At 46.3% G+C, this 14462-nt stretch overlaps 1 protein-coding gene across 1 annotated transcript in view; it reads right to left on the bottom strand.

The window, feature by feature from the left end:
• Positions 1–14462, bottom strand: part of LOC115126198 (transducin-like enhancer protein 4) — a 171301-nt gene that overhangs the window by 10102 nt on the left and 146737 nt on the right. The window contains exons 15-16 of the mRNA XM_065011315.1: positions 7593–7669; positions 7243–7492 (exon numbers count right to left, since the gene is read on the bottom strand). Coding sequence (XP_064867387.1) covers positions 7243–7492; positions 7593–7669 — 327 coding nt within the window. The remainder of the gene's footprint in view (positions 1–7242; positions 7493–7592; positions 7670–14462) is intronic.

Here is a 14462-nt window from a genome sequence, read left to right as displayed (position 1 = left end):
CACCTGTTGTATTCAGCATTTCACTGTAAGGTCTACTACACCTGTTGTATTCAGCATTTCACTGTCAGGTCTACTACACCTGTTGTATTCAGCATTTCACTGTAAGGTCTACCTACACCTGTTGTATTCAGCATTTCACTGTAAGGTCTACTACACCTGTTGTATTCAGCATTTCACTGTAAGGTCTACCTACACCTGTTGTATTCAGCATTTCACTGTAAGGTCTACTACACCTGTTGTATTCAGCATTTCACTGTAAGGTCTACCTACACCTGTTGTATTCAGCATTTCACTGTAAGGTCTACTACACCTGTTGTATTCAGCATTTCACTGTAAGGTCTACTACACCTGTTGTATTCAGCATTTCACTGTGAGGTCTACTACACCTGTTGTATTCAGCATTTCACTGTAAGGTCTACTACACCTGTTGTATTCAGCATTTCACTGTGAGGTCTACTACACCTGTTGTATTCAGCATTTCACTGTAAGGTCTACTACACCTGTTGTATTCAGCATTTCACTGTAAGGTCTACTACACCTGTTGTATTCAGCATGTCACTGTAAGGTCTACTACACCTGTTGTATTCAGCATTTCACTGTAAGGTCTACTACACCTGTTGTATTCAGCATTTCACTGTGAGGTCTACTACACCTGTTGTATTCAGCATTTCACTGTGAGGTCTACTACACCTGTTGTATTCAGCATTTCACTGTGAGGTCTACTACACCTGTTGTATTCAGCATTTCACTGTAAGGTCTACTACACCTGTTGTATTCAGCATTTCACTGTGAGGTCTACTACACCTGTTGTATTCAGAATTTCACTGTGAGGTCTACTACACCTGTTGTATTCAGCATTTCACTGTAAGGTCTACTACACCTGTTGTATTCAGCATTTCACTGTCAGGTCTACTACACCTGTTGTATTTTGCATTTCACTGTAAGGTCTACTACACCTGTTGTATTCAGCATTTCACTGTAAGGTCTACTACACCTGTTGTATTCAGCATTTCACTGTAAGGTCTACTACACCTGTTGTATTCAGCATTTCACTGTCAGGTCTACTACACCTGTTGTATTCAGCATTTCACTGTAAGGTCTACTACACCTGTTGTATTCAGCATTTCACTGTAAGGTCTACTACACCTGTTGTATTCAGCATTTCACTGTAAGGTCTACTACACCTGTTGTATTCAGCATTTCACTGTAAGGTCTACTACACCTGTTGTATTCAGCATTTCACTGTAAGGTCTACTACACCTGTTGTATTCAGCATTTCACTGTGAGGTCTACTACACCTGTTGTATTCAGCATTTCACTGTAAGGTCTACTACACCTGTTGTATTCAGCATTTCACTGTGAGGTCTACTACACCTGTTGTATTCAGCATTTCACTGTAAGGTCTACTACACCTGTTGTATTCAGCATTTCACTGTAAGGTCTACTACACCTGTTGTATTCAGCATTTCACTGTAAGGTCTACTACACCTGTTGTATTCAGCATTTCACTGTAAGGTCTACTACACCTGTTGTATTCAGCATTTCACTGTGAGGTCTACTACACCTGTTGTATTCAGCATTTCACTGTAAGGTCTACTACACCTGTTGTATTCAGCATTTCACTGTAAGGTCTACTACACCTGTTGTATTCAGCATTTCACTGTAAGGTCTACTACACCTGTTGTATTCAGCATTTCACTGTAAGGTCTACTACACCTGTTGTATTCAGCATTTCACTGTGAGGTCTACTACACCTGTTGTATTCAGCATTTCACTGTAAGGTCTACTACACCTGTTGTATTCAGCATTTCACTGTAAGGTCTACTACACCTGTTGTATTCAGCATTTCACTGTAAGGTCTACTACACCTGTTGTATTCAGCATTTCACTGTAAGGTCTACTACACCTGTTGTATTCAGCATTTCACTGTGAGGTCTACTACACCTGTTGTATTCAGCATTTCACTGTGAGGTCTACTACACCTGTTGTATTCAGCATTTCACTGTAAGGTCTACTACACCTGTTGTATTCAGCATTTCACTGTGAGGTCTACTACACCTGTTGTATTCAGCATTTCACTGTAAGGTCTACTACACCTGTTGTATTCAGCATTTCACTGTGAGGTCTACTACACCTGTTGTATTCAGCATTTCACTGTAAGGTCTACTACACCTGTTGTATTCAGCATTTCACTGTAAGGTCTACTACACCTGTTGTATTCAGCATTTCACTGTGAGGTCTACTACACCTGTTGTATTCAGCATTTCACTGTAAGGTCTACTACACCTGTATTGTAGGTCTACTACACCAGCATTTCACTGTAAGGTCTACTACACCTGTTGTATTCAGCATTTCACTGTAAGGTCTACTACACCTATTGTATTCAGCATTTCACTGTAAGGTCTACTACACCTGTTGTATAAAGCATTTCACTGTGAGGTCTACTACACCTGTTGTATTCAGAATTTCACTGTAAGGTCTACTACACCTGTTGTATTCAGCATTTCACTGTAAGGTCTACTACACCTGTTGTATTCAGCATTTCACTGTAAGGTCTACTACACCTGTTGTATTCAGCATTTCACTGTAAGGTCTACTACACCTGTTGTATTCAGCATGTCACTGTAAGGTCTACTACACCTGTTGTATTCAGCATTTCACTGTAAGGTCTACTACACCTGTTGTATTCAGCATTTCACTGTGAGGTCTACTACACCTGTTGTATTCAGCATTTCACTGTGAGGTCTACTACACCTGTTGTATTTTGCATGTCACTGTAAGGTCTACTACACCTGTTGTATTCAGCATTTCACTGTGAGGTCTACTACACCTGTTGTATTCAGCATTTCACTGTCAGGTCTACTACACCTGTTGTATTTTGCATTTCACTGTAAGGTCTACTACACCTGTTGTATTCAGCATTTCACTGTAAGGTCTACTACACCTGTTGTATAAAGCATTTCACTGTGAGGTCTACTACACCTGTTGTATTCAGAATTTCACTGTAAGGTCTACTACACCTGTTGTATTCAGCATTTCACTGTGAGGTCTACTACACCTGCTGTATTCATCATTTCACTGTAAGGTCTACTACACCTGTTGTATTCAGCATTTCACTGCGAGGTCTACCTACACCTGTTGTATTCAGCATTTCACTGTGAGGTCTACTACACCTGTTATATTCAGCATTTCACTGCGAGGTCTACTACACCTGTTGTATTCAGCATTTCACTGCGAGGTCTACCTACACCTGTTGTATTCAGCATTTCACTGTAAGGTCTACTACACCTGTTGTATTCAGCATTTCACTGTAATGTCTACTACACCTGTTGTATTCAGCATTTCACTGTGAGGTCTACTACACCTGTTGTATTCAGCATTTCACTGTGAGGTCTACTACACCTGTTGTATTCAGCATTTCACTGTGAGGTCTACTACACCCGTTGTATTCAGCATTTCACTGTGAGGTCTACTACACCTGTTGTATTCAGCATTTCACTGTGTGGTCTACTACACCTGTTGTATTCAGAATTTCACTGTGAGGTCTACTACACCTGTTGTATTCAGCATTTCACTGTGAGGTCTACTACACCTGTTGTATTCAGCATGTCACTGTAAGGTCTACTACACCTGTTGTATTCAGCATTTCACTGTAAGGTCTACTACACCTGTTGTATTCAGCATGTCACTGTAAGGTCTACTACACCTGTTGTATTCAGCATTTCACTGTGAGGTCTACTACACCTGTTGTATTCAGCATTTCACTGTATGGTCTACTACACCTGTTGTATTCAGCATTTCACTATGAGGTCTACTACACCTGTTGTATTCAGCATTTCACTGTAAGGTCTATTCGGCATTTCACTGTAATATTTGGCACATGTGACTCATGTAATTTGATTTGATTTGATTTACATAGCTACTATCATAAACACAACAGGAGACATGCGTTATTTGGTGGGCCAACACACACACCCTGGACAAATCATTTAGAGGAAGGACTTACCTAAGATGTAACGCAACACACTCAATCACCAGACAGTCCTCTCTACCTCTTTCTCTACCTCCCGCTCTACCTCTTTCTCTACCTCCCGCTCTACCTCTCTCTCTACCTCTCTCTCTACCTCCCTCTCGACCTCCCTCTCGACATCCCTCTCTTCTCTCTCTACCTCCCGCTCTACCTCTCTCTCTTCCCCTCTCTCTACCTCTCTCTCTATCTCCCGCTCTACCTCTCTCTCTACCCCTCTCTCTACCTCTCTCTCGACCTCTCTCTCGACCTCCCTCTCTACCTCTCTCTCTACCTCTCTCTCTATCCCTCTCTACCTCCCTCTCTACCTCCCTCTCTACCTCCCTCTCTACCTCTCTCTACCTCCCGCTCTACTCTCTCTCTACCTCTCTCTCTACCTCTCTCTACCTCCCTCTCTACCTCTCTCTACCTCCCTCTCGACCATCCCTCTCGACATCCCTCTCTCTCTCTCTCTACCTCCCGCTCTACCTTCTCTCTCTACCTCCTCTCTACCCCTCCCTCTCTACCTCTCTCTCTACCCCCTCCCTCTCTCTACCTCTCTCTCGACCGCTCTCTCTACCTCCCGCTCTACCTCTCTCTCTACCCTCTCTCTACCTCTCTCTACCTCTCTCTCTACCTCCCTCTCTACCTCTCTCTACCTCCTGCTCTACCTCTACCTCCTACCTCCCCTCCTACCTCCACCTACCCTCTCTCTACCTCCCTCTCCCTCTCTCGACCTCCTCTACCTCCTCTCTACCTCTCTCTCTACCCCTCACCTCTCGACTCTCCCTCTCTCGACCTCTCTCTCGACCTCCCTCTCTCCTCTCTCTACCACCCTCTCGACCTCCCCTCTCTACCTCCCTCTACCTCTCTCTCTACCTCCCGCTCTACCTCTCTCTCTACCTCTCTCTCTACCTCTCTCTCTACCTCTCTCTCTACCTCCCTCTCGACATCCCTCTCGACATCCCTCTCGACATCCCTCTCTCTCTCTCTCTCTACCTCCCTCTCTACCTCCCTCTCTACCTCCCTCTCTACCCCTCTCTCTATACCTCTCTCTCGACCGCTCTCTCTCTACCTCCCGCTCTACCTCTCTCTCTACCTCTCTCTACCTCTCTCTCTACTCTCTCTCTACCTCTCTCTCTAACCCTCTCTCTACCTCTCTCTCGACCTCTCTCTCTACCTCCCGCTCTACCTCTCTCTCTACCTCTCTCTACCTCTCTCTCTACCTCTCTCTCTACCTCTCTCTCTACCCCTCTCTCTACCTCTCTCTCGACTTCTCTCTCGACCTCTCTCTCGACCTCCCTCTCTCCTCTCTCGACCACCCTCTCGACCTCCCTCTCTACCTCTCTCTCTACCTCTCTCTCTACCTCCCGCTCTACCTCTCTCTCTACCTCTCTCTCTACCTCTCTCTCTACCTCTCTCTCTACCTCCCTCTCGACATCCCTCTCGACATCCCTCTCGACATCCCTCTCTTCTCTCTCTACCTCCCGCTCTACCTCTCTCTCTACCTCCCTCTCTACCTCTCACTCTACCCCTCTCTCTACCTCTCTCTCGACCACTCTCTCTACCTCCCGCTCTACCTCTCTCTCTACCTCTCTCTCTACCTCTCTCTACCTCTCTCTCTACCTCTCTCTCTACTTCTCTCTCTACCCCTCTCTCTACCTCTCTCTCGACCTCTCTCTCTACCTCCCGCTCTACCTCTCTCTCTACCTCTCTCTCTACCTCTCTCTACCTCCCGCTCTACCTCTCTCTCTACCCCTCTCTCTACCTCTCTCTCGACCTCTCTCTCGACCTCCCTCTCGACCTCTCTCTACCTCCTGCTCTACCTCTCTCTCTACCTCCCTCTACCTCTCTCTCGACCTCTCTCTCGACCTCCCTCTCTCCTCTCTCGACCACCCTCTCGACCTCCCTCTCTACCTCTCTCTCTACCTCCCTCTACTTCTCTCTACCTCCCTCTCTACCTCCCTCTCTACCTCCCTCTCTACCTCCCTCCCTTCTCTCTCGACCTCCCTCTCTTCTCTCTCGACCTCCCGCTCTACCTCTCTCTCTACCTCTCTCTCTACCTCTCTCTACCTCTCTCTCTACCTCTCTCTCTACTTCTCTCTCTACCCCTCTCTCTACCTCTCTCTCGACCTCTCTCTCTACCTCCCGCTCTACCTCTCTCTCTACCTCTCTCTCTACCTCTCTCTACCTCCCGCTCTACCTCTCTCTCTACCCCTCTCTCTACCTCTCTCTCGACCTCTCTCTCGACCTCCCTCTCGACCTCTCTCTCTACCTCCTGCTCTACCTCTCTCTCTACCTCCATCTACCTCTCTCTCGACCTCTCTCTCGACCTCCCTCCTCTCTCGACCTCCCTCTCTACCTCCCTCTCTACCTCCCTCTCTACCCCTCTCTCTACCCCTCTCTCTCTCTCGACCACTCTCTCTACCTCCCGCTCTACCTCTCTCTCTACCCCTCTCTCTACCTCTCTCTCTACCCCTCTCTCTACCTCTCTCTCTACCCCTCTCTCTACCTCTCTCTCTACCCCTCTCTCTACCTCTCTCTCTACCCCTCTCTCTACCTCTCTCTCGACCACTCTCTCTACCTCCCGCTCTACCTCTCTCTCTACCTCTCTCTCTACCTCTCTCTACCTCTCTCTCTACCTCTCTCTCTACTTCTCTCTCTACCCCTCTCTCTACCTCTCTCTCGACCTCTCTCTCTACCTCCCGCTCTACCTCTCTCTCTACCTCTCTCTCTACCTCTCTCTACCTCCCGCTCTACCTCTCTCTCTACCTCCCTCTCTACCTCCCTCCCTTCTCTCTCGACCTCCCTCTCTTCTCTCTTGACCTCCCTCTCTACCTCTCTCTCTACCTCCCTCTACTTCTCTCTACCTCCCTCTACCTCCCTCTCTACCTCCCTCTCTACCTCCCTCCCTTCTCTCTCGACCTCCCTCTCTTCTCTCCAGACCTCCCTCTCTTCTCTCCAGACCTCCATCTCTTCTCTCCAGACCTCCCTCTCGACCTTCCTCCCTCAATCTCTTTTTAGTTTTAAAGCTTAGTTCGATTCATTTTTCATTGCTAATACGGTGGTCTTATGTTCAAACAAACAAAATCAATAGTAATAAATTAATTGTTTAATTTTAATTTATTCTTGACTATCTAGTTATCAAAGATTATATTAAAAAGTAAATTGATTGCCCCCAGGCAGCCCGCACCAAGATGTAAATGGCAGAAAAACTTCCTGTATAGGATTCTCACCAGACAGTCTAGTTGTGACACAGGGCTCTTGCTGCCGGGCTGGCTGATGTCCCAGATCTTGACACAGCCCTTCCCTCCTGTATAGACGTGTCTGGTTGGGTTGGATATAGTGACGGCACACACCACCTCGCCGTGGCTCAGCGTGTTGATCTGACGGGCGTGCCGGGGAATCCCCGGGCCTATCAGGGCGTCCGGAGGGAACGGTACCGGCTGCATCTGGCCCTCAGTACTCACGTGGAAGGAGTAGGCTCTTAGAGGAGGAGGAGAGGTGATGAAGAGGAGGGTTTATTTTATATTCTGATCTAGAGAATCTATTTTTAAAAGCATCCACATGAAAAAGGGAGACGTACGGTTTTCCTCCAGGAATGCCAGAGAGGTTGGGAGGAAGACCAGGGACCCTCATGTGGTGGTGGGGGTCAAAACCAACCTGGAGGATGGAGAACAGAAGAGAGATTCATTTATTATCTCTTTTTAAGGAATCATTCAAGCATCTTGTACCCTTCAAACAAAAATGCAGTTTAAATGATGCACTTTTATGTGACTTTCAATTGATATTGTTCAAACATTGATGTGATGTGATGAGATGGCGGCTGTAGCCTGGCGGTTATGAGTGTTGGGCAAGTAACCGAATTGTCGCTGGTTCGAATCCTAGAGCAGACTAGGTGAAAAATATGCCGATGTGCCCTTGAGCAAGGCACCTACCACTTATTGCTCCTGTATGTCACTCAAGATAAGAGCATCTGCTAAATTACCAAAATGTCCAATTCTGCTATTTTTAAAATATTTTTTTGTTGTTGCTGATCTTAACCTTTTTTGTACATAACATCTCCCTCATCGTTTCCTATGACCACCAAAAACGGCTTCTGGACATCGGAAAAGCTAACCTCGTAATATCCTATGTTTCTCTTAGTCTGGGTTGAGGTCAGGGCTCTGTGCAGGCCAGTCAAGTTCTTCCATACCGATCTTGACAAACGCTTTTTGCACGGGGGCATTGTCATGCTGAAACAGGAAAGGGCCTTCCCCAAACTGTTGCCACAAAGTTGGAAAAACAGAATTGTATGCGGTACAGTTAAGATTTCCCTTCACTGGAACTAAGGGGCATTGCTGAAATCATGAAAAACAGCCCCGTACCATTATTCATCCTCCACCAAACTTTACAGTTGGCACTATGCATTAAGGCAGGTAGCGTTCTCCTGGCATCGGCCAAACCCAGATTTCTCCGTCGGGCTGCCAGATAGTGAAGCGTGATTCATCACTCCAGAGAACACGTTTCCACTGCTCCAGATTCCAATGGCGGTGAGTTTTACACCACTCCAGCCGACACTTGGCATTGAGCATGGTGATCTTAGGTTTGTGTGAAGCTGCTCGGCCATGGAAACCCATTTCAGAAAGCCCCAGACAAACCGTTCGTGTGATGAAGTTGCTTCCAGAAACAGTTTGGAACTCAGTAGTGGGTGTTGCAACTGAAGACAGACGATTTTTATGCGCTACGTACTCGGCGGCTGAGCCGTTGTTGCTCCTACATACTCGGCGGCTGAGCCGTTGTTGCTCCTACGTACTCGGCGGCTGAGCCGTTGTTGCTCCTAAGTACTTGGCGTCTGAGCCGTTGTTGCTCCTACGTACTTGGCGGCTGAGCCGTTGTTGCTCCTACGTACTTGGCGGCTGAGCCGTTGTTGCTCCTACGTACTTGGCGGCTGAGCCGTTGTTGCTCCTACGTACTTGGCGGCTGAGCCGTTGTTGCTCCTACGTACTTGGCGGCTGAGCCGTTGTTGCTCCTACGTACTTGGCGGCTGAGCCGTTGTTGCTCCTAGGCGATTCCACTTCACAATAACAGCAATTACAGTTGACTGAGGCAAGTGCTGTACACCTGTCAGCAAATAGGCGAATCCACTCATTTGAAGGGGTGTCCACATACTTCTGTGTATATAGTATTGTTACAGGCTATGGATTTTCAATTTATGTTTTGACGGTTGGACTTTAGCACGAAGGGGGCACCAATTGGTGTTTCAACTGTGCTGGCCCAGGTGATATTTAAAGAGTGGCTGGCCCAGGTGATATTTAAAGAGTGGCTGGCCCAGGTGATATTTAAGAGCTGCTGGCCCAGGTGATATTTAAAGAGTGTCTGGTCCAGGTGATATTTAAGAGTGTCTGGCCCAGGTGATATTTAAGAGTGTCTGGCCCAGGTGATATTTAAGAGCTGCTGGCCCAGGTGATATTTAAGAGTGTCTGGCCCAGGTGATATTTAAGAGTGTCTGGCCCAGGTGATATTTAAGAGCTGCTGGCCCAGGTGATATTTAAGAGTGTCTGGCCCAGGTGATATTTAAGAGTGGCTGGTCCAGGTGATATTTAAGAGCTGCTGGCCCAGGTGTTATTTAAGAGTGTCTGGCCCAGGTGATATTTAAGAGCTGCTGGCCCAGGTGATATTTAAGAGCTGCTGGCCCAGGTGATATTTAAGAGTGTCTGGCCCAGGTGATATTTAAGAGTGTCTGGCCCAGGTGATATTTAAGAGCTGCTGGCCCAGGTGATATTTAAGAGTTTCTGGCCCAGGTGATATTTAAGAGTGGCTGGTCCAGGTGATATTTAAGAGCTGCTGGCCCAGGTGTTATTTAAGAGTGTCTGGCCCAGGTGATATTTAAGAGCTGCTGGCCCAGGTGATATTTAAGAGCTGCTGGCCCAGGTGATATTTAAAGAGTGGCTGGTCCAGGTGATATTTAAGAGCGGTTGGCCCAGGTGATATTTAAGAGGTGGCCCAGGTGATATTTAAGAGTGCTCTGGCCCAGGTGATATTTAGAGCACAGCTGCTGGCCCAGGTGATATTTAAGAGTGCTGGTCAGGTGGCCCAGGGCTGCTGGCCCAGGTGATATTTAAGAGTCTGGCTGGCCCAGGTGATTTAAGATTTAAGAGCTGCTGGCCCAGGTGTTATTTAAGAGTGTCTGGCCCAGGTGATATTTAAGAGCTGCTGGCCCAGGTGATATTTAAGAGCTGCTGGCCCAGGTGATATTTAAAGAGTGGCTGGTCCAGGTGATATTTAAGAGCGGTTGGCCCAGGTGATATTTAAGAGCTGCTGGCCCAGGTGATATTTAAAGAGTGGCTGGCCCAGGTGATATTTAAGAGCTGCTGGCCCAGGTGATATTTAAAGAGTGGCTGGCACAGCTGATATTTAAGAGCTGCTGGCCCAGGTGATATTTAAAGAGTGGCTGGTCCAGGTGATATTTAAAGAGTGGCTGGTCCAGGTGGTATTTAAAGAGTGGCTGGCCCAGGTGATATTTAAGAGTGTCTGGCCCAGGTGATATTTAAGAGTGTCTGGCCCAGGTGATATTTAAGAGTGTCTGGCCAAGGTGATATTTAAGAGCTGCTGGCCCAGGTGATATTTAAGAGTGTCTGGCCCAGGTGATATTTAAGAGTGTCTGGCCCAGGTGATATTTAAGAGCTGCTGGCCCAGGTGATATTTAAGAGTGTCTGGCCCAGGTGATATTTAAGAGTGGCTGGTCCAGGTGATATTTAAGAGCTGATGGCCCAGGTGTTATTTAAGAGTGTCTGGCCCAGGTGATATTTAAGAGCTGCTGGCCCAGGTGATATTTAAGAGCTGCTGGCCCAGGTGATATTTAAAGAGTGGCTGGTCCAGGTGATATTTAAGAGCGGTTGGCCCAGGTGATATTTAAGAGCTGCTGGCCCAGGTGATATTTAAAGAGTGGCTGGCCCAGGTGATATTTAAGAGCTGCTGGCCCAGGTGATATTTAAAGAGTGGCTGGCACAGCTGATATTTAAGAGCTGCTGGCCCAGGTGATATTTAAAGAGTGGCTGGTCCAGGTGATATTTAAAGAGTGGCTGGTCCAGGTAGTATTTAAGAGTGGCTGGCCCAGGTGATATTTAAGAGTGTCTGGCCCAGGTGATATTTAAGAGTGTCTGGCCCAGGTGATATTTAAGAGTGTCTGGCCCAGGTGATATTTAAGAGCTGCTGGCCCAGGTGATATTTAAGAGTGTCTGGCCCAGGTGATATTTAAGAGCTGCTGGCCCAGGTGATATTTAAGAGTGTCTGGCCCAGGTGATATTTAAGAGTGTCTGGCCCAGGTGATATTTAAGAGCTGCTGGCCCAGGTGATATTTAAAGAGTGGCTGGTCCAGGTGATATTTAGGAGTGGCTGGTCCAGGTGATATTTAAAGAGTGGCTGGCCCACGTGATATTTAAAGAGGGGCTGGCCCAGGTGATATTTAAAGAGGGGCTGGCCCAGGTGATATTTAAAGAGGGGCTGGCCCAGGAGATATTTAAGAGCTGCTGGCCCAGGTGATATTTAAGAGTGTCTGGCCCAGGTGATATTTAAGAGCTGCTGGCCCAGGTGATATTTAAAGAGTGGCTGGTCCAGGTGATATTTAAGAGTGGCTGGTCCAGGTGATATTTAAAGAGTGGCTGGCCCAGGTGATATTTAAAGAGGGGCTGGCCCAGGTGATATTTAAAGAGGGGCTGGTCCAGGTGATATTTAAAGAGTGGCTGGCCCAGGTGATATTTAAAGAGGGGCTGGCCCAGGTGATATTTAAAGAGGGGCTGGCCCAGGAGATATTTAAGATATTTAGTTGTATTGATAGATGTGGAGGGTGAACATCTGTAGTTGTATTGATAGATGAGGAGGGTGAACACCTTTAGTTGTATTGATAGATGAGGAGGGTCAACACCTTTAGTTGTATTGATAGATGAGGAGGGTGAACACCTTTAGTTGTATTGATAGATGAGGAGGGTCAACACCTTTAGTTGTATTGATAGATGAGGAGGGTCAACACCTTTAGTTGTATTGATAGATGAGGAGGGTGAACACCTTTAGTTGTATTGATAGATGAGGAGGGTGAACACCTTTAGTTGTATTGATAGATGAGGAGGGTGAACACCTTTAGTTGTATTGATAGATGAGGAGGGTGAACACCTTCAGTTGTATTGATAGATGAGGAGGGTGAACACATTTAGTTGTATTGATAGATGAGGAGGGTGAACACATTTAGTTGTATTGATAGATGAGGAGGGTGAACACATTTAGTTTACCCTCCCTATTTTAATTTCTAGACAAACAGTCCTTTATCTGATTTGGTTTTGCTCCAACTTTTTGGTTTGCTTCCTGTCTTTACGTTTGGTGTTGGGATTTCTTCTGGTTAGCCTCTTCTTGGGCTCTCATGGTGGCTGTCCTTTAGATACCAGTCGTTGTTGCTAGTCATCTTTCAGTGGACACCCCCATGAGTGTCTTTCAGTGGGCACCCCCATGAGTGTCTTTCAGTGGGCACCCCCATGAGTGTCTTTCAGTGGGCACCCCCATGAGTGTCTTTCAGTGGGCACCCCCATGAGTGTCTTTCAGTGGGCACCCCCATGAGTGTCTTTCAGTGGGCACCCCCATGAGTGTCTTTCAGTGGGCACCCCCATGAGTGTCTTTCAGAACCCCTCCTAAAACACCACCTGTTTGGTTTTGGTTGTTGTCAGTGACTCTTTGTTCGTTCCCCTTCTGTTTGAGCGACATTTTGTTTTCTTGCTGGGGAACGTAATGTGAGGGAAAATGTTATTGTCTGAAGACATAGCCTTGAATTGTACACAGTGTGCATCTTCTCTCACTATCCTTGTTCGTGATGGTGACTGTGACCTCCTCAGACCAATTGGCACAATGCCTAGAATATGTTCTGGTAGTTAAGATAGGAGACATTGCTGAGCCCGCAATATAACAGCCAGGTACCTGCAGGAACCAACCCTATGAACCATGCCTGCGTAGCCAGCCACCTGCAGGAACCAACCCTGTCAACCATGCCTGTGTCATGACATTGGCCTGGGGGTAGGTTTATGACAGTCATAAATACCTCTTCCCCCCTTTTTCCTCTCTCTACCCTACTGATGTGACATTTGAAAACCCCTTGGTTAACATAGAGATTCTGGGAACATCAGAAGGTGGGGGGAAATTAACTATATTCTGGTAACCCGACCAATTGAACATATGCGGTGGTACTTAATGAATATGATGTCAGATCGGTTGTCATCTGAGACATTCTCATCGATGCTAGGATGGCATAAACTGTACAGTGGAAAGTCTACACATCAGAGTTATCATATTCACATGGAATTGTTGTTCAATTTAAATGTTTGAATATAAAATGATTGTTGAAGAGATGAAAAAAAATTCTAACTTCCAAATGAGAGATTTGGGTTTTCATAAGGTTAGGGCTCTGCTCAATTAGTGGCCCGCCCCTGTGAAGAGACATGGGTTATAAAACTTTTCAGACACACCCTTCTAGCTCCACTATATAAAGCCTTGACGAAAATGTAACCTCCTTTTCCAGAGGATGTGAGGACGACGGTCCATACGTTAAAAGGACTAACATGTCAACTACAGAACTAATCCAACCTCAGCGTGATGGTATGAACTATGAACTCTTATTCACTACAGAAGTGATACCTCCTAGCCATTGAGTTAGCAACAGCAGCTGCAAATGTGGGCTAGAAAAGAACAGACAGAGTATCCCGTCTACCACACAACGACGTTATTACAACGTATCCAATTGACCATCAGAGACATTCTTCAAAGGACTCGGTTTGGCAACACGGCCTTCCATCTACCACCAACCTACCGCAGCGTAGCTCAGAGTAAATATTTATTGCATTTGCCTTTTCCAAATGGGCGGTAATTTAGAATGCATAAGATACTGTATTTACGATAGCACAGCTTCTCCCTGTGTCCCTCAGTCTTTCCGCTCTTTCACTCAAACCCAGCCCCTTTTCTTTTGTGTAACCAGCTGTCATATCTGTTCCGCCCGCTAGGGATGTTTTCCTTTATGACGTCATTAGTAATCAAGGTATGATTCATTCTTTGTATATGTAATTCTGTGTGATTAGTTAGGTATTTAGTAAATAAATAATTAAACCCAATTTTGTATTGCTGATTCAACTTGTTTGCCAGGGTTCGTGAAGATAACCATGAATTTACAACTTTCAGATGAGACTGAATTAACCTCTTGCCTCTACTTGGGACGCTTGCGTCCCAACTAGAGCTCTGGAAATGCAAATGCGCTACGCTAAATGCTAATAGTATTAGTTAAAACTCAAAAGTTCATTAAAATACACATGCAGGGTATCAAATTAAAGCTACACTCGTTGTGAATCCAGGCAACAAGTCCGATTTTTAAAATGCTTTTCGGCGACATTTACATTTACATTTAAGTCATTTAGCAGACGCTCTTATCCGACAGCATGAGAAG

This window comes from Oncorhynchus nerka, linkage group LG27, assembly GCF_034236695.1.
Source record: "Oncorhynchus nerka isolate Pitt River linkage group LG27, Oner_Uvic_2.0, whole genome shotgun sequence".
NCBI lineage: Eukaryota > Metazoa > Chordata > Actinopteri > Salmoniformes > Salmonidae > Oncorhynchus > Oncorhynchus nerka.
Note: the sequence above shows the minus strand (reverse complement) of the source record. Positions and strands in the feature narration are given on the sequence as shown.